Below are 18657 nucleotides of genomic sequence, written 5' to 3' on the forward strand. Positions count from 1 at the left end.
AGTCTGAACTCCACAGCTGCTCATCCTTGGCCCTCTGGTGTGCCAAGCCCCATGCATGGCACCTGGGCATACAGTGGTATGCAAAGGGTCCATGGACTCTACCCTCTCAGGGCCTCCAGAACATGAGCACAGATGGAATTGGTCACTAGTGAATGTGTTCACTGAGGCAGCAAGGCCCAGGGTGAAGGGTCACTCCCGTTGATCATGGCCTTGGCACCATACCCTTGGGGATCTTAAAAATGAGCAAGAGGGATTCCTGGATGGCTCAGCAGTTAAGCTCTGCTTTTGGCTCAGGGCCTGATCCTGGAGTTCAGGGATTGAGTCCCACATCGGGCTTTCTGAGAGGAGCCTGCTTCTCCCTCTGCCTGTGTCTCTGCCTCTCTCTGTGTGTCTCATGAATGAATAAAATCTTTTTTAAAAACCATGAACAAGAGAAGATAACACATTCTAGCAAAGTCTAGAGGAGGGATTTTCCACGTAGTCTCCAAGGGTTCGTGCAACAATCAAGAGTAGTGTCCCTATACTGGGCCCTATTTTGGGTAATGAGGACAGCTATTTGATCTTGGCTTGTTAGCCGAGTTTAAGTCCCCACAAGACAGTCACAGTACACAAAATAGGAAGTAATTTGCCCAAGGTCACCGCTAGTAAAACAACAAATATTTGCTGTTAAAAACTGGAAATATGGGACACCTGGGGGCTCAGCAGTTGAGCATCTGCCTTTTGCTCAGGGTGTGATCCTGGAGTCCCGGGATCAAGTCCCCCAGTTTCCCCACAGGCAGCCTGCTTCTCCGAGAACTCTGCCTATGTCTCTGCCTTTCTCTCTGTGTCTCTCATGAATAAATAAAATCTCTTTTAAAAAAAAACTGGAAATATCCAATTTTCGTAATAGAGATTGGAACACTGTTTAGCCCAAGGCCCAGATGTGACTACATCAGCAGTTGACTTCCATCCCTGTGAGGTGAGCCAGCCTGAGGGTGAAAAATCTTACGGCCCTTTTACTTTAAAAAAACAATAAATTTAAAAATGGGGTGCCTGGCTGGCTCAGTTGGTAGAGCATGGGACTCTTCATCTCCAGGTCATGAGTTCAAGCCCCATATTGAGTGTGGAGCCTACTTTTAAAAAAAAGAAACCTTATGGCCCTTAGGTGGCAAAAGGGCCATAGGTTTTAAAAAGCCAAGTTCCAGTTTATGATGTGGTTTGAAATTCCCACAACTAACAGCAGGTGGAGCAGAACTAGACAATGAGCACACCCACCCACCCCCTTCACCCCTAGTGCCCCAACAGGCTTGCCTTCTGTTGTCTAGTGATGGTTAGGGAAGGAATGGTGCATGGCAGTGGGCATAAGCAACTTGGATACAATAGATAGGAATATGGGAGAAAGGGATTCAGAAAAATAAGGAATATGAGGATTTTGTGGTGATCTAATTATAAATATTAAAAGGCTAAAGAGGAAATGGGTCTCAACCTTCATCCTTGGTAAAACTGTGGCTTGGTGGGTTGGTGTTTTTCACATTAAAGAACTTAGGAGATTAAAAAAAATAAAGACATTTAGGAAAGTAATACAATCCAGGGACAATTTACTTGCTTTGATTTAATTTACTTGCTTTGATTGTGCTATGCACTTGGAAGTTGTGGGACTTCTGACCTAACTCGAGTGGATTAAGGACAAGCTGCAGGAAATTTGGACGCTCCTAAGCAGGTAATAGAATTTTTTTCCATTTGAATCAGGAACATTTCTTTTGTGAGCATTCTCTCTCTCTCTTTTTTTTTTTAATAAGATTTTATTTATTTATTCGAGACCGAGAGAGAGAGAGAGAGAGAGAGAGATTGACAGGGACATAGGCAGAGGGAGAAGCAGGCTCCACACAGGGAGCCCGACGCGGGTCTCCAGGATCACACCCTGGGCTGAAGGCGACGATAAACCACTGAGCCACCCGGGCTGCCCTCTTTTGTGATCATTCTGTGTGTGTATGTTATGTATGTGTTTTAGAATTCATTTCAAGGAGCAGGGGCCAGGCCCTTGCTGCCTCTCTATCTTTATCTCCATGCACAGAGTCCAGGCTCGCCTGATTACCTGCAGAGCTGTCATTTCCCACTCCATCTGAAGCAGAATGCTGGATCACTGATAGTGTTTGGTCAGCATCCCACCTTTGGCTGAACCATAACAATTCCCATTACCACCACCTCCACTTCTCCCTTAGAAATGTCCAGAATGTCTCCTTTGGTTGGGCAATGTTTCTCTGTAGTATCCTAAGGAGATTGACAAGATGGTCCCTGAGGGTAGCTGGATGATTGGATGTGCCAACGTGCTTGAGCACTGGTGAAACCTGTGATTATGTGCAGAACCTCTGAGAGAAGGAGATGGGCTTGCCTTTGGATCCCCTTGCCTGCTCTATTGGGGAGACCAGAAAATGCAGACTCCACTTTCCTGGAAGAGAATGGGAAGGAGAGAGACATGTTAAGGTAAAGGGAAACCACTAGTGAGACCTGCCTCAGTGGTGCTGCTCTTGTCTGCATGTACACCTGGAGGGGTTGGCTTCTGCCCTGAAGCACATGCAGATCTGAGGATAATCTAGCACTAGAAGAGCTGGGAGCATGAATATGCCCAGGGTTTGGCACTTGGCCACTGGTATGTCCTCCCACCTCCATACCTGGTGGTATTCTGAGGGGACACCATCCTGAACGGGCCCAATCTTGTCTACTTTTCCTCTGAGGCAATGGTATCTCAATTATAGAATAGTCCCTTCCTAATAGAACAGTGCCTCTCTCCCTTTTCACCTGTGCCAGCTTTGAAGCAAGAAATGTTCCTGTGCGCCTAAGCTCCAGAGCACTTGCTTCCATGCCTTGCAGGTTATTGTTAAAGAGTTTGAGCTTCCTGGTGCCAGAGCTCCTCCAGGAAGCCCTCTCTGACCACTCCAGCCTGGATCCCACTGTCCAGGAGTGTATGCAACCCTGCATATCAGGCAGCTGCTTTTTTTTTTTTTTTAAGATTTTATTTATTCATGAGAGACACAAGGAGGCAGAGACATAGGCAAAGGGAGAAGCAGGCTCCCCGCAATGACCCGGACGCGGGACTCCATCCTGGACCCCAGGATCATGCCCTGAGTCGAAGGCAGACGCTCAACCGCTGAGCCACCCAGGTGTCCCAGGCAGCGTCTTCTTAAGGTCTGACTCCTGTAGGCCTCCCTGTGAGGTGCACCGACCTATTTATTTATTCATGAGAAACAGAGAGAGAGAGAGGTAGAGACACAGGCAGAGGGAGAAGCAGGCTCCATGCAGGGAGCCCGACGTGGGACTCGATCCCCGGCTTCCAGGATCAGGCCCCGGGTCGAAGGCGGCGCTAAACCGCGGAGCCCCCGGGGCCGCCCCAGTCCTGGCCTTCTAAGCTGGCGAGCGGCTGTGCCGAAAGCTGCGGGTCCTACACCCACGTGTGCGGTCGTCGGCCTCCGCGGCAACCCCAAACCGCCGCATTACTGAGTCATCTCTTGGCACTGCCGCGTCACTGCCACCCCACTCCCGGCAAGGAGAAAACGCAGATCATACTTTTTCGAGAAGAGGGAAGTGCATCTTACCCAGGGGACGGAGGAACTCCTACTGGGGTTTCTTCTAAGGGTACTGCTCTTGTCAGCATCTACATTGAGAGGAGGAGGCGCGGCCGGCTTCTGCCCTGGGGGACGTGCGTCTCCTCCTGACAGTAACCGGCCCGGGAAGAGAAACTGCAGAGTGGCCCGGGGTCCAGGGCGCAAGGGAGACGGAGCGCGGCGCGGCGCGGGGGCGGGCGCGGGCGGGCGCGGGCGCGGGCGCGGGCGGGCGCAGCATCCCCAGGCACCGTCTCCTAGAGACCGCGGCGCGCGCCGTCTCCGCGGCGGTTGTCCAGGCGACGGCGCGGCGCGGGCATCCCCGCGGCCCCTCCCCTGGGCGTGCGCGCGACCTGGGCGCCATGGCGGCGGCGGCGGCGGCGGCGGCCCCGAGGCCCGAGGCCGTGAGTCCGCAGTGGGCGCCGCCTGGACACGAGCGGACCGGGGCTGCGGCCGCGCTGGGCGACTGCGAGGACGCACCCGTCCGGCCGTTGTGCAAGCCCCGCGGCATCTGCTCGCGCGCCTACTTCCTGGTGCTGATGGTGTTCGTGCACCTGTACCTGGGCAACGTGCTGGCGTTGCTGCTCTTCGTGCACTACAGCAACGGCGACGAGAGCAGCGACCCCGGGCCCCAGCGCCGCGCCCAGGGCCCCGGGCCCGCGCCAACACTGGGTCCCCTCACCCGGCTCGAGGGCATCAAGGTGAGGACCCTCGCCTCGCCGCGCCCCAGGCCCTCCCGGCCGACCGCCCACGACCTCCTGGCTCCTCCCTGCGTCTGCCCCGCGCGCAGCCCCGGCCCGTCGCGCTCCGGGCCCGGGCTCCTGTCCCCCTGCTCGGGCGGCGCGGCCTGGGGCCCGGGCTGCCCGCGGTGCTCCCTTCCCTCAGGTGGGGCACGAGCGTAAGGTCCAGCTGGTCGCCGACAGGGATCACTTCATCCGAACCCTCAGCCTCAAGCCGCTGCTCTTCGGTAAGTCCGCCGGGCACTCCCGGGAGGGGCCAGGGGCTGCAGTTTGGGGGCGCCTGGAGGCTCATGTTGGCCACGTGACTTATGTTTTGAAAATGGCTGCTTCAAAGTAGCTCTTTTTCTACCCCAAGGTTTCCCCAAGTGAATTACCAACCCCCACCTCCCTATTAGGGTGACAGGACGACCTTTCCACACTCTCCTCTCCGACTCCTACTCTGCAGCGTATCTTCCATTACAGGGCTGGGCCTTATGACCCTGAGGCAGTTGTCTAAACACTTCATTGAAAACCACCTCTGAACACTGCCTGCCATCATTAATTCTGTCACATTCTGGAATTGGGGGAGGGTGGGAGAGACCGATGACCTCGTCCGAGCTGATCACAGTGCCTCAGGAGGAATCTCACTGCCCAGGTGGGCCCTGTGGACTGGTGAGAAGGTGTCCAATGTAGATAAACTGCGTCCCCAGACCTGGCCCACTGGAGCACCAGCCTTAGCTACCAGCACTCTGGGGTTCTTAGGATGGAGTTGTGTTCAGCCATAAGTAGGCAAAACCTTCCACGGAGTGTGACCTCGTTTGAAACCAGCACCATAAGCTCACATTTTCTGAGCTCTGGTTATGTGCTAGGCTTCATATGATCATTTCAATTCATTCTTACAGCCCCTCTGTGAGGTGGGTGTGGATCCCACCCTCAGGTTCCTCAGTGAGAAAGTGAGGCACAGAGAGCTGTAGTTGCTTGGCCAGACTCCTACAGCTAGAGCCTGTACTCTATAGCCAACATGCCAGCTCAGAAGACTCTGAAGTCCTTCAAAGACTACCAGAGTCAGCAAGGTGGGGTTCCCCAGACCCATGACCTTGCCCAGGATAGGTTTGCCCACCCAGCCCTGGATACCTAGTTTCAATGACACACTTACCTGCAGACCTTGGGCTGTTCCTGCCTGCTGGGGGATTGTGTGGGTTAGGGGCTTTAAGGAGAGGACTGGGGACCAAATTAGAGCATCTGAGCACATGCTATCACCCCTGGGGCAGAGGGCCCTGGTTGAAGATTATGGCTAGACCTATGAGAATGATTTCACGTTCATGCGGTGCAAGGAGAAATAGTTATTTTGGTCCTGTTGTGGGAGGGGCTCTAAAATATTGTTACTATTATTACTACTGCATAAGGTTGAAGTCTGTGCCACGCACTATTTTAAGTGCTGGGAAGACAGCTTTGAACAAAATAGGAAAAATAAAAACAAAACACCACCAACACACACACACACATATACACACACCTAAAGCTGACATTCGAATAAGGAGGCAGACAATAAACAAACAAATGTGTATAGCATGTCAGATGGTGATAAGTGATTGCAGACAAATAAGATAGAATTTCAACTGTGGTTGAAACTCTCAACAGGGTGACCAAGGTAGGCGTCCCTGTGAAAGATATTTAAGTAAAGACCTCTAGGAGCTATGGGATCAAGCCAGGTGGCTGTCAGGAAAGGGTGATACAGGCAAAGGGAACAGCACTCACCCTTTTATTGCTACACGGCCATGAACAGACCTGTCTAAAGAGGTTGTGCTCTCAGTTTTCTGGGGACCTGTATGCACTTAATTCAGATATATGTTAGGTTAAAGGTTATGAGGCCATAACTGTCCCCTTCACCCCCTAACATGTAGCTGTTGCATCAAAGTCCTGCAGAGCAGAGAATGAGAAACCCAAACCCTGCAAATTACAGGCCGCAGGAGAGATGTGACACGAGGTAAACAGGTCTGGTTAAGCCGTCAGATGGGTCTGTGTACAAATTATAAAGCTCATGGCTGGGAGAATTGGGTGGCTACAGCAAGAGCCTCCAGCTGTGGCTCCCATTTTCTCTCAAACTTTTACATTGACTTTGAGTCTGCTGGTGGACGGTGCGCCAGGTTTCACCCAGGGGGTTCTGGGGCTTGCCCCGTGGTTAAACAAGGTGAGCCACATGAAGAAAAGATCGCTGATTATATAGGCAGTTCACTTGTGAGGCAGGGAGAGCACAGGGAGAGGATGTTGGAGGAGGAGCAGCTCCTGACTGCTGTGGTGCTGGATGGATCCAAAGAAGGAAGCCTTACCTCAAGAAGGAGCAGTGTTGGTCTTCTGTGGCTTCCTGTTTGTTCATCTACTGCCGCCCTATACAGGCAGGGAGGCCAGGGATAATGAGCCTGCTGTGGGCCCTGCCACCTCTGCCTTGCTGCCCTTGGCTCCAGACCTGTGACTTTCAGCCTCGGGGTGGGGGTGGGGGGTGCCAGGGCTTGAGGGGTGGGTGTTCAGGGTATAAGCTGGGACAAGGGGAATGGGTTCTATCCCAGAGTGCCCACATCTGCAGGGGAGGGAGCCCCACCACTCCATGGGGAAGATCCCATGCAACCAGTCTCTCCCTTTGGGAAACATTCCCTGTTTCCCAAGTTTGTCCCCAAAGATCTGGAGCAAATGGAACCTGGGCCACTCAGGCCCCACTGTGAGTGCTTGGCCCTATACCTGCTTGACTGTGGTAGGCATTTCGCAAGGATTTGGACCATCAGAAGTCAGCTGAGGACTTCGTCCTGTTCAGTTCAGAAGAGAGGTGTTCCAGTTTTGAGTCATTGTCATCTCTCTGGGGACATTTCTGCCTTTCATGAGGCTCACTTCTTCCTCCATCCCACCCCCATTCTGTGTTTAAACAACAGATCAGTCTTACCACCCCCTTCCTTAAAAGTCTCCCAAGATTCCCCCTTCACCTCAGTTTCCTTTGGTCCCCTCATCTCCTGCTACCCCTTATTCACTTCCTGCTTTCCCCAAGTTCATGCTGCCTTGGGGCCTTTGGATGTGCTGTGCCCTCCACCAGAAGGCTCAGACCTGGCTTTTCCCACAGAGGGTCTCTTCCGCTCCATTGGGCCTCTGTGCATACATCCCCTCCTCAGAGACCTGTCTTGACCTCAAACTGGTCTTCAGAGGTTCCCAGACACCTTTGCATCAGCCTGCCTGGTTTTCTTCTCAGCACTTAGCATCACTGGAGACTGTCTTCTCTATTTATTTGTCATTTGCACCCTTCCCTAAAGGTGAGCTGCGTGCAGGGGAGGCCTGATTTGTGCTGGCTGTGTAGCCAGCAGCCGGTGGAGTCGTGTCTACTCCTGGTCATGACTGGCTGGCTGGAGGGATTTACTGGGCACTCAGTCAGACCAGCACTGGTCTGCTTGCTCAGAGTGACCTCCCACCACCTGGGCAGGTGCCCTCTAATCTGGCTTTTCCTTCAAGAGCAGCAGGAGCACTTCCAGAAGGCCAAAAAGAGTTTTAGCCCATTTTCTTAACTAGTTATGGTAAATGAGTAATACAATACAATACACAAAACAATTTATCTTAAAACCATGACTGCTTTATCATAGGATTTCCAGGTCAGCTCAAGAAAACAATTAGGCAGTTACTTAAGACCACTGTGTTCTTGACAAACACTGGAGGCCCAGAAATAGGGAAAGAACTCTGTGTGTATATAAGTTCAGATTTGTAAGCAGCTTACTGTAGTTTTCTGCACGGACTTGTCCCCACCCCCTATGCTTTTCATGGACCTGCAGCGTGATGGAACTAGGGACTCAGTAAAGGTCAGACAGATAAAATGGAATCTGTGGGGCTTAATGAGCAGCATCCTGCCCAGGGTGAGCACAGGCTTTGCACCTGCCCTGAGACTGCTTGGGCTGCTGGGGCTTGTGGGCATTAGCCAGGCTGTCATCCCAGGCCTGGGAAGGACAGAAAGGTGGTCTTGCGTACCCAGCACACACAGCTGCCAGAGAGCCAGCCTCCTTTGTGTCTGGGCAGGAAGGGACCCCTTAGCTGTGACCACCAAAGTGGGTTTCTGTCCTGCTTGGGCCTTTCCTGGGGTTTCTTTGGACTCTGGTCTGCAAATATCCATGAAGGGCAGAAGATAGAGGGTTTTATGGGTGTCCAGGGCAGCGCGTGCTTTGTGTGGCTGCTGCCAAGGCCGAGGCAGGCTCTCTCTGCCTGTATTAACCCCTGTTCTGGGCACTAGTGATGGTGCCACCTGTGCACAGCCAATTGCAGATTCTGGTGGCCTTGGCTCCAAACATAGGCTGTGGTTACCAGCAACCAAGGGCCCTGCACTCCCCACTTAGCACGTAGGTCCCAGCATGCCTTCCTCGCAAGACGTTGTGCACGCACATGGCATCCAGCTGCAGCCAGTGATGCAGAGTAGGGGCCAGTTGTACAGCAGGCGGTGGGCCTGTCTTCAGCACCTCTAGCCCGGAGTCCAGGTGGCAGTCTGAGAGACGAAAGGATGTCCCATTGCATTGGGAGAGCCTACCTTCACTGCTGAATGGAATCAGAGGAGTGGGGTGATGCGCAGGGTCTCTAGGAGTACCCTCATTCCCTCCACCTGCTGAACCACACTCTTTGATGCTCTGCTCTTAATCAAGTCCTAGAGAAGAGCTGAAGTCTTGGCTGTCACCCTCCTAAGCAGATTTGTTGGGTGTGTTGTTTTTAGCAATGCCTCGTTTATTAAAGGCATTTATTTTGTAGCTCTAACCAGATAAAGCATTTGAGTGCCCCCTCTTTCATTTGTCTTACATCGAGTTTGGAGCTGGAACAGAGGCACTTTTAAGGTTGGTGTAAGGGCTGCTGGGCACTAGGGGCTCACCAAAGTCGCTGGCACAGAGCACGTCCAGGACCTCGTTGGTGGAGCAGGCATCCTGCAACTAACTCACAGTCCCTGCAGCTGGCCCACAGCACTGGGGGTGGGGGTTGGGGAGGGGCCACCAGCACGGGGGAGGGGGGGCCCTCTCACTGGCCCCCATTCCTTCACCCTGAGACCTGCTCCTGTGGCCGGTTCCTCATCTCCCCTGCCAGCGAGACCCTGCGGGCAGTCGCTTGGGAGGGTGGGGCACTGCGGGTGGGCCCCGGCTCCCAGGCCTTGCGGGGACTCATGTGGGCGGCCCAGGCGGGAGCCCTTGGAAACAGCAGACCCCGCAGACCGCAGAGGCAGAGGCTGAGGTTGTGTTCAGCAGGGACATGGCTGCAGTGCAGGATGGCCCGCCAGGGGTAGCTGTAGCAGGCCATGGTGGGCCCACAGCTGGCCTGCGGCCTATGACCCTGCGGAGGTGGGGGGAAGGATGGGGGCGGGTGATGGGTGGCTCAGGAGGACCGGGCTTCCTGGATGCCCCCCCTTTCGCGCTCCTGGTACTGAGGCAAGCCTGGGACTCTGCGGTTGCTGGGCAACGACACCTGGTCACCTAGCAACAGTTCTCAGCCCTGCATGTCCCTTAACAGCGCTTAGGTCTTAATGCACCCCCTCCACCCCTCCACCCCCGTCCTCCTGTGGCCTGTCTGCTTTCCAGCTTTCCAGCGCACCTCCCCCCTCCAGCTCAGGAGGACATCCAGTGCAGCAGAGAGGGGTGTATGCGAAGGGCCTTCACCCCCCATCTTGGAAGGAGAAAGCAGAGCCCTCCCTCTTGTCCTGGAAGGCCTGCAGGAGACTGCAGTTTCTGGCCAGGGCTGGGGTTGGCAAAGAGCACAGAGGCCCGATCATTGGATTCTGAAGGAGCCCATTTTTGGTGCTACTGGCATGGTCACCCTGAGGCTCTGGGAAGGTCCCTCACTCTGCAGAGAAGGAACTGAATGAGCTGTGATTCATGAAGGAGGTTAGGCTGGGGAAGAGGAATCAGCCTTGTGATCTCTGAACTCTGGGAGAAAAGGCCCTCAGATGAGCTCCATCTCTTGCCAGGATCCCTTGAGCAGTTTCCACACTTCACTAGAGAGGAGCTTCCAACCCAAAGCAGCCTACCCATTAGCCATACTTTGACATTCAAGAGCCCTTGATGCTTTGAGGGTCCAGGCCAAGGGTGCTCACCATTGATGGTCCCCTGCCTATGTCTCCTCTGTCCCATGGGCACCTGCTCCCCTGTGCCAGGAACACCCTGACAAGACAATCCTTCATCTTTATTTCCCTCCCTACACCTGTCAGCACCCAGCCCTGAGAGGTACACCGCAATGGTTAGTGAACAGGCCCTGGCAGAGGAAAGGTCCCTCTGCCGTCACCCAGGAGCCCCCGTCCTACCTGTCAAGGCACACAGGAGCAAAGAGAGAGCAGAGGAAGAGGCGGGCATCAGAGTGGCACTCCATGGCCAGCAGGGGCAGCCAGCTGACTGACTGCTGGAGAGCCTCGGCCGATGTGTCATGATCCAGCAAGTTGGGCAGCCGCATCTCTGTGTAGCCAATGTCATGGCACAGCACCGTGGCTTGGGGAATGGGCATGCACCGTGTGGGGCCTCAGGGAGCCCCTGCTCCACTGACCCCCTACAGCACCGCCAGTGCCACTAACAGCCACAGCCCTTGATCCATCACCTGCTTTGTCTATCTTGATCTTCATGGGCTGAGGTTGAGGGCTTTATAGGTTTGTACCCTCACCCCAGGAGCCAGTGTTTGTGCAGATCCCAGGTGCTGGGGACCGCCCCCCCCCCCATCTGGTTAGGCCCCAGTGTGCTGGCCTGGACTGTTTGCATTGGATTAGCACTCTGTAGGGGGCTGTAGAGGTTGGTGGCATCTTTGGGCCTGTGGATTACCAGCACTTAATAAACTGAAGAAACCTGGGCCTGTGTTTTTTCTTTTTCTGGTTTACTTTTCTTGTTTATTTATTTTTTAAGCTACCCAGGAGGTGACTGTTGATTAGCAGTTTGTTCTAACCCATTGTCCAGAGCACCTGCACCCCCCACCCTACTCCCAGGAGATGGCTCACACCCTTTCTGGGTTTGTTTGGTTGGGAGAGGGTCAAGCAGGCCTAGGTGGGGACCTTTGTCCTGCCCTCAGTGTCATCACATCTGAGTCATCTACCCAGGGAAGCTGAATATGGTTGTGAGCATGGACTTGAGTACAACAGCCTGGGTGGCCCTAAGCAAGTAGCTGATGTCTCTGTGCTGGCCATGCCTCATGGGTAAGAAAGGCAAATCAAGGGGGCCTGGCTTTCTAGGGTGAATTTAGGGATTAAGGAGTTGATGACATGCTTAGGACAGGACACAGAGTCTGTGCCACCTAAGTGTGATCTACTGTGAAAACCACTAAAAACCGTTCCTGGCTCTGGGCAGCCATTTTCCTTCCTTTTGGCAGTGCCTGGAACTTAATGCTGGGAGTCTAACCCTGAGAGGTGGTAGGCCACTCTGCGGTTCTGAGGGGTCACTGGCAGTAGGGCCCTGCCTCCAGTCAGTTCCTTGGTGGGCCTCTTGTTCCCCAACTAAAGAAGTCCTCTCTCCCAGGAACGAGGGAATGATGCAGGGCCATGCTCCTGTCTAAGAGTGCCTGGGGCTCCTGGGGCCTGAGGCTCACTTTCCAGCTCGACCATGCTGCTTATGGAGCCTGTGTGGGGACATCCAGCCACTGGAGCCAAGCCCTAAGCCTGACTGGCCTTTACTTGGACTTAGAGGCATGACGTTTAGTGTACACTTGTTCCCAAAGCAGAGGATACCTGGGGCTTGGGACGCCTAGGTGGCTCAGCAGTTTAGTGCTGCCTTTGGCCCAGGGCGTGATCCTGGAGTCCCAGGATCGAGTCCCACGTCGGGCTCCCTGCGTGGAGCCTGCTTCTCCCTCGGCCTGTGTCTCTGCCTCTCTCTCTCTCTCTCTCTCTCTGTCTTTCATAAATAAATAAAAATCTTAAAAAAAAAAAAAAAAAGGATACCTAGGGCATCATCTCGGAGCATCTGCCAAAAGCCTAAGTGACCCCCACTGACAGATGTGCCAGCACTGGGCAGGTCAGCCCTAGGCAGATGGTCAGCGCCCACTTGTGCAGGAGAGTAGAGGGCAAGGACTGGCCTACAGCACTGAATGTTTCACACTTTGTTTTTATTTGATCAATACTGAAAAGCAAAAATGAAAGCAAAACCCAGTCACCATCACCCACTTTAAAATATGTACCCAGTCAGAAGTGGATGTCAACCCTCTGGCCTTCAGTCGCACTCCAAGGTGGGTGAGCTTAGCTCTAGCAAGCTTCTCAGGGCTCCCCTGGGAAATGTGTGCTGTCGCATCAAAGACAAAAACCTGTGTTCCAAATGCAGGCCAACCTTTGCAGGACAACTCAATCCTGGGGTTAGAGTCCAGAGTAGAGGTAAAGGGGTGTGTGAAGTCCTGACATGATGACCACCAGGGGACAGGAGTACCCCAGGAACTCGGCAGAGAGGAAGTTAATGGCTGCATCGGTACCCTGGCTCCGTCCTTGGCCTCACCCACCTCCTCTTCTGGCAGAAATCCCTGGCTTCCTGAGTGATGAGGAATGTCGGCTCATCATCCACCTGGCCCAGATGAAGGGGTTACAGCGCAGCCAGATTCTGCCTACCGAAGAATACGAGGAGGCAATGGGCACAATGCAGGTCAGCCAGCTGGACCTCTTCCGGCTGCTGGACCAGAACCATGATGGTCGCCTGCAGCTCCGCGAGGTTGGGATCTGGGGACCTGGAGTAGGCACAGGGTGGGAGTGTCTAGAACTGTCTTTCTAGTGGCCTGCTCAGCCCTGGCCCCAAAAGTCAGGTGCCATCTCAGATCAGCTGGGACATACCCAGTCCCAGAGGCCCCCTTTTCCTTCCCTGGAGAGCCCCTTGCTGGCCTGGGAACCCCAAAAGATGGTAGGAGAAACCCACCTGGGGGTGATGACATTATTGCCACAATTCCTGGGTGGTGTGCCATCTGTGGTCTGGATTCTTTGCTGCCATGGCTGGGCACCCCACAAAAATCATGGTGGAGGGGGTGGCAGGTCTTAGGATAGCCAAAAGTCTGCATATCGCTTTTACATGGCCCTCACACCAGGCTTCTGACAGGTCTTGGCAGGGTGTAGAGTCCCTTACCTATACAGAGTGCCCCACAGAGCCTGGTCGTCTTGACAAGCCCAGTGATCATGCCCTGGCCAGGCTTCCCCTTGGTGCTTGTTCACATGCAAGCTCCAGGCCTTGGCCTCCCCTGTCTAACTTGGAGTATCTGAGTGGGTCACAGTCCCAACAGGGCCAGGAATGCCTGGCCATAGGTCTCTTAGCTATCCCAGGTCTCTTAGCCTCCTCTCCAGATGCCTGTAGGCCTCTCTGCCTACCCTCCCTTTAGCTCAGGGACCTCAGGCTCTGTCCTGTGTCCTCAACCATACCCCGTCACCAGAACCCTTAGCCCTTACTGCAAGAACTGGGCAGCTGTCTGTGCTCTGGTGGCTGTTCATCATTGGGGCCACTCCACTGAGGGACCATCTTGTGCTTTAGGTCCTGGCCCAGACTCGCCTGGGAAATGGACGGTGGATGACTCCAGAGAACATTCAGGAGATGTACTCTGCGATCAAGGCTGACCCTGATGGTGATGGTGAGCTCATACCTCGCCACAGTTCTGTCCCTGGAAGCCTCCTGCCCCCTGTATACCCAGCTTTTAGAGTAGCCAGAGATGAGGAGGCAAGGATCCAGCCTTGCTCTCACTCCTGGGTGGCTGAGTCCTCACATTTGCCTTGGTGACAGTCTAGAGGGCAGTTCTTGGAGGCCCTTTTGACCTCAACAGGTACAGTCTAGGGTACAGGAAGGGAGTTGCTGGTTGGTAGAGGGCAGAGTAGGTACAGTAGGAGCAGAGGGCCAGTGAGGTCAGCTTGAGATTGGCCATTCATCCTGTTCCAGCCACCTCTCTCCAGCCGGGCACAGGGTCTACCCCCGGAAGACACCCTCTCTAGTCTAAGATCTTGCCTTCTTCTTGCTTACCTAGAGTCCTGCGAACTGCTGGGCGTGGTTTGGGTAGGGGAGCTGTCATGCAAGTACCCTACTCTCCTTTGGTAATAACAACCAGGATGTTACTGAGGTGTAGTAATCACTCAGCTCTGGATGAAATGGGGAAGGTACAATAGTGAAATAGGACTTGGAAGAATGGTCCTGTGGCTGGTCAACCTAGAGTGAAGGATCTGCCCAAGACCTGTGGCTGGACGGGCATCATGCTGCTACTGCCCCTACGTACAGAGCTGGTGACAAGCTGACAGGCCTTGTGTTCCCTACTCTCAGAGAAATCTGGGCAAAACAGTAGAAAGTTTGTTCCTTAGAGGTGCGTGGGTGGCTGTTGGTTAAGCATCTGACTCTTGATCTCAGCTCAGGTCTTGATCTCAGGGTCATGAGTTCAAGCCCCATGCTGAGCTCCATGCTGGGGGCATGGAGCCTACCTAAAAAAAAAGAAGAAAAAAAATGGGTTTCTCCTTTGGGTTGGCCAGGTTATAAATGGAACAGACACCAGCTATTCTTCCAGAACCCCAAGAAAGTGGAGCTTCTACTTTGTGGGTTGGCCAGGAACAGGGAGAGAGCGTTCTCATTTTGGGGAGTGGCCTGGCTTTCTTTGTTGAGCTAGCATGGTAACCCAGCAGACAAGACTGGCTAGCTAGCTAGATATATTCCATTCAGGTTGGGACCTGAGGTCATAAGGGAACTCCTGGGGACCTGCCCCAGATTAAACTCTAGCATGGAAGGCCCTGGGTAGAAACCAGCACTGACTACTCTTTCTTCACCCTCTAGAGGACCAGAGAGTAGCCACTCTGTGCTTCAGAGCCAGGCTGGAGGGCCAGGGGCAGTCCTTGGCCTAGGGTCTTGGCCATATGATTCAAGCTTTGCTTGGCAACCCTGCTCTGGCCAATCTAGTAGGGGGTTGGGATTTATTTATTTATTTATTTATTTATTTATTTATTTATTTATTTATTTGAGAGAAACGAGCAGGGGTGGGGGGGAGCAGCAGAGGGAGAGGGAGAAGCAGACTCCCCGCTGAGCAGGGTGCCTGATGCAGGACTGGATTCCCAAATCCTGGGATCATGACCTGAGCTAGAGGCAGATGCTTAACCGACTGAGCCACCCCAGTGCCTAGGGGTTGGGCTTCTTCCTTTGGGGGGCCAAATCAGGGTTTAACTGAGGAAGTGAACTTCCCTAGGTCTTCATAGGGCCTGATGTGACAGAAGCCAGGTTCATCTGACCCAGGAGTTCAGGTTGGGGGACAGGTGCACTGCCCTTGGTGCCTGAAGCCAGGGGTAGATAGGATGGTGCAGCCTGCCACCGTGGCCTCCGTACATGAGTTTGCAGGCACTGATGATGGCGCCCCATGCAGGAGTGCTGAGCCTGCAGGAGTTCTCTGACATGGACCTTCGAGACTTCCACAAGTACATGAGGAGCCACAAGGCGGCCTCCAGCGAGCTGGTGCGGAACAGCCACCATACGTGGCTCTACCAGGGCGAAGGTGCCCACCACGTCATGCGCGCCATCCGCCAGAGGTGAGCACCGCAGCAGGAGCAGGTCCTGTGGGGCCCACACAGAAGTTCTTGGTTGGGGCCAAGGGGACAGACTTGGTTAGCCAACTCAGGATTAAGTTCTACTTGTTAGACCGGGATTAGGACCCATTAAAAGACAGGCAATTAACAAAGGCAAATTAACCCTAATTGTGGGTAAACAATATACATTTGGGATTAGAAATAGATTGCAATGTTTGTTTTTCGCTAATTAGAGAAATGACGTCTTATCTCTGTCCACAGGCCCCCCTGCCCTTGAGCAGCCAGGGGTTTTAGATAAGCAACCTCCTTCCTGGAGGGAGTGACTCCCACTCCCAATTTAGTGGAAATCTCATCTTCCCCACCCAACGCGCGGTCTCTGGCATCCAGGGAGAAGGGCTCATGAGTAACCCCTTCCTGCTCCTACCGGGCCAGTCTGGGGTTGATGTCAGGGGCTTTCAGGGGAGTTGGGCAGGGGCAGAGCTGGTGGCAGGTCCGGGGTCTGGCTTCTCCAGGGCACCACCTTGCATGGGACTGCTCAGCTGAATGCCTGCTGTCCACCAGGGTGCTACGCCTCACCCGCCTGTCACCTGAAATCGTGGAGCTCAGTGAGCCACTGCAGGTTGTGCGGTATGGCGAGGGAGGCCACTACCATGCCCATGTGGACAGCGGGCCTGTGTACCCAGAGACCATCTGCTCCCATACCAAGCTGGTAGCCAATGAGTCTGTACCCTTCGAGACCTCCTGCCGGCAAGTACCTCCCACCTGGGGTGGCCTTCAACTCCCAGACTAGGCATTCCCATGACATAAACACAGCCCTGCCCTACCAGTATACCCCTGGTGTCAGGCCAGGGGAGCACTGGGCCATCCGTCTGAGGATACCCCATCTTTCCCCGCAGTTTGTTTACCAAGTGGCAGGAAAGGGGTGGCCAAACTAAGGTACCCACAGACAGTAACACTTGTTCTCAGAGCTCTGAGGCATGGGGCAAGGCTGAGTCTCCAGCTTTTTTTGCCCCCCTCTCCCCTCGGTCTTGATTCTCCTCCACTGCTGGAGGCTTCAGCTTCTGTCTTTGAAGCTTTGTCCCCCTTCCCTGCTGAGGCAGGGAGGCAGGTCGGCAGGTCTCTTCCCTTCATGTGACTGCTCGGGGTCAGCCCCTTCTACTCCCAACCAGCCCTCCTGCATGGTTGTGCTGCTTCTGCTCGCATACCTTTCCCTGCCAGTCATGCAATTTAGCCAAGTGCATCTGTGATCACACAAAACATTCTGACACATAGAAAGAGACTGGGTTTGTGGGAGGAAGGACTGGCTTAGGGACATCTTGGCACTGATGTGCAGTGTTACTGATCTCAGCCTGCCCCTCTTGCCCTTGGGAACCTGGGCAGCTTATCCTGCCCACAGGTAAGCCCGTGGGAGTGTCCACAGCTGCTCAGCAGGCCCCCCTGCCTTACAGCTACATGACAGTGCTGTTTTATTTGAACAACGTCACCGGTGGGGGCGAGACTGTCTTCCCTGTAGCAGACAACAGAACCTACGATGAAATGGTAAGGGCCAACCAGGCTGTTACTCTGGTGGGATGGCAGGGCCTTGGGCAATCATAGTATATACCCCTCCAGACCTGGGATGATGCGCCTAAGTGATCCCCTGGGCACTTCTGACTGGTTTCCCTCTGGCCACTTTCGGCTTTCTGGCCCTGGCTCTTGGGCGTACAGTGGGGGCAGTCTGAGAACCCCAGCATCCTGCTGCCCACAGAGTCTGATTCAGGATGATGTTGATCTCCGTGACACTCGGAGGCATTGTGACAAGGGGAATCTGCGTGTCAAGCCCCGGCAGGGCACAGCAGTCTTCTGGTACAACTACCTGCCTGATGGACAAGGTGAGGGCCTGTGGCCAGGCCAAGGGTACCATGAGGGAAGTCTACCCAGCCCAGACAGCCACCCTGGTAGGATGTTTCTGGCACCCCTACAAATGTTCTTCTGTCCCTGGTGCCTCCCAAAGACCATCCTCAGTGACTTCAGGGGCACGCACCTGTGTAGCCTCCTGGGTTACCTTGAGGTCTGTAATGGATTCCATGATGCTCTAGCCTTCCAGCTCACTGGGGCTGGGGACACATCTGTCATTGACTCAGGCTGTGGACAGGACTAGGAGCAAGAAGGCTGGTTTCAGACCAGTAGTTTTGTCAATGCATTAGTTGGAGAGAGATACCATGCCCCAAGGAGACCTTGGGGCCAGACTTTGCCCCTTCATGTGTGCGCAGCTGGGCCCACCCTGGCCATGCCCTTGGCCCCTATGAGGTCAAGCTCAGGTCAGCACAGCCTAGAGTCCCTCTGGTCCCCTCCTTTGCTCACACCATCCTCCTCTCTAGGTTGGGTGGGCGACGTGGATGACTACTCGCTGCACGGGGGCTGCCTGGTCACACGCGGCACTAAGTGGATTGCCAACAACTGGATCAATGTGGATCCCAGCCGGGCTCGGCAGGCACTGTTCCAGCAGGAGATGGCGCGCCTGGCCCGAGAAGGTGGCGCCGACTCCCAGCCAGAGTGGGCCGTGGACCGGGCCTACCGCGACGCGCGCGTGGAGCTCTGAGGGCAGGGCGCGCCTCAGCCCCCAGCCACAGGCCTCCTGCCGCCCCAGGTCGGGGGGACCCGCCGTTCGCCTGTCCAGATGCAGGCCAAAGGCTCGGCCGATGTTTTGCCCCATCCCCGTCTCCAGCCGCGACTAGGGCACTGTTCCTATATTCGTGTTATTTATTGTGTACAGACCCATTATGCCCCCTCAAATAAAACTACACGGGTTGGAGCTGCTGGGCCGAGAAGGAGCAGGTGGGGTCGGGGGGAGGTAGACCTGGCCTGTAGGGGCCCGCCGCAGCGCTCGGCGAGCCTC

The 18657-nt window shown here is 54.6% G+C and overlaps 1 protein-coding gene across 1 annotated transcript; it reads left to right on the forward strand.

The window, feature by feature from the left end:
• Nucleotides 1-3920: 3920 nt before the first annotated feature.
• P4HTM (prolyl 4-hydroxylase, transmembrane) lies at nucleotides 3921-18573 on the forward strand. The gene is made up of 9 exons (XM_041762174.1): nucleotides 3921-4279; nucleotides 4464-4545; nucleotides 12770-12960; nucleotides 13765-13861; nucleotides 15620-15782; nucleotides 16341-16526; nucleotides 17228-17318; nucleotides 17527-17650; nucleotides 18140-18573. Exons 1-9 carry the CDS (start codon nucleotides 3941-3943, stop codon nucleotides 18358-18360), a joined length of 1494 nt encoding a protein of 497 aa, XP_041618108.1. The 5' UTR covers nucleotides 3921-3940; the 3' UTR covers nucleotides 18361-18573.
• The last annotated feature ends 84 nt before the right edge of the window (nucleotides 18574-18657 follow it).

Source organism: Vulpes lagopus, chromosome 7 (assembly GCF_018345385.1).
Source record: "Vulpes lagopus strain Blue_001 chromosome 7, ASM1834538v1, whole genome shotgun sequence".
Classification (NCBI taxonomy): Eukaryota; Metazoa; Chordata; class Mammalia; order Carnivora; family Canidae; genus Vulpes; species Vulpes lagopus.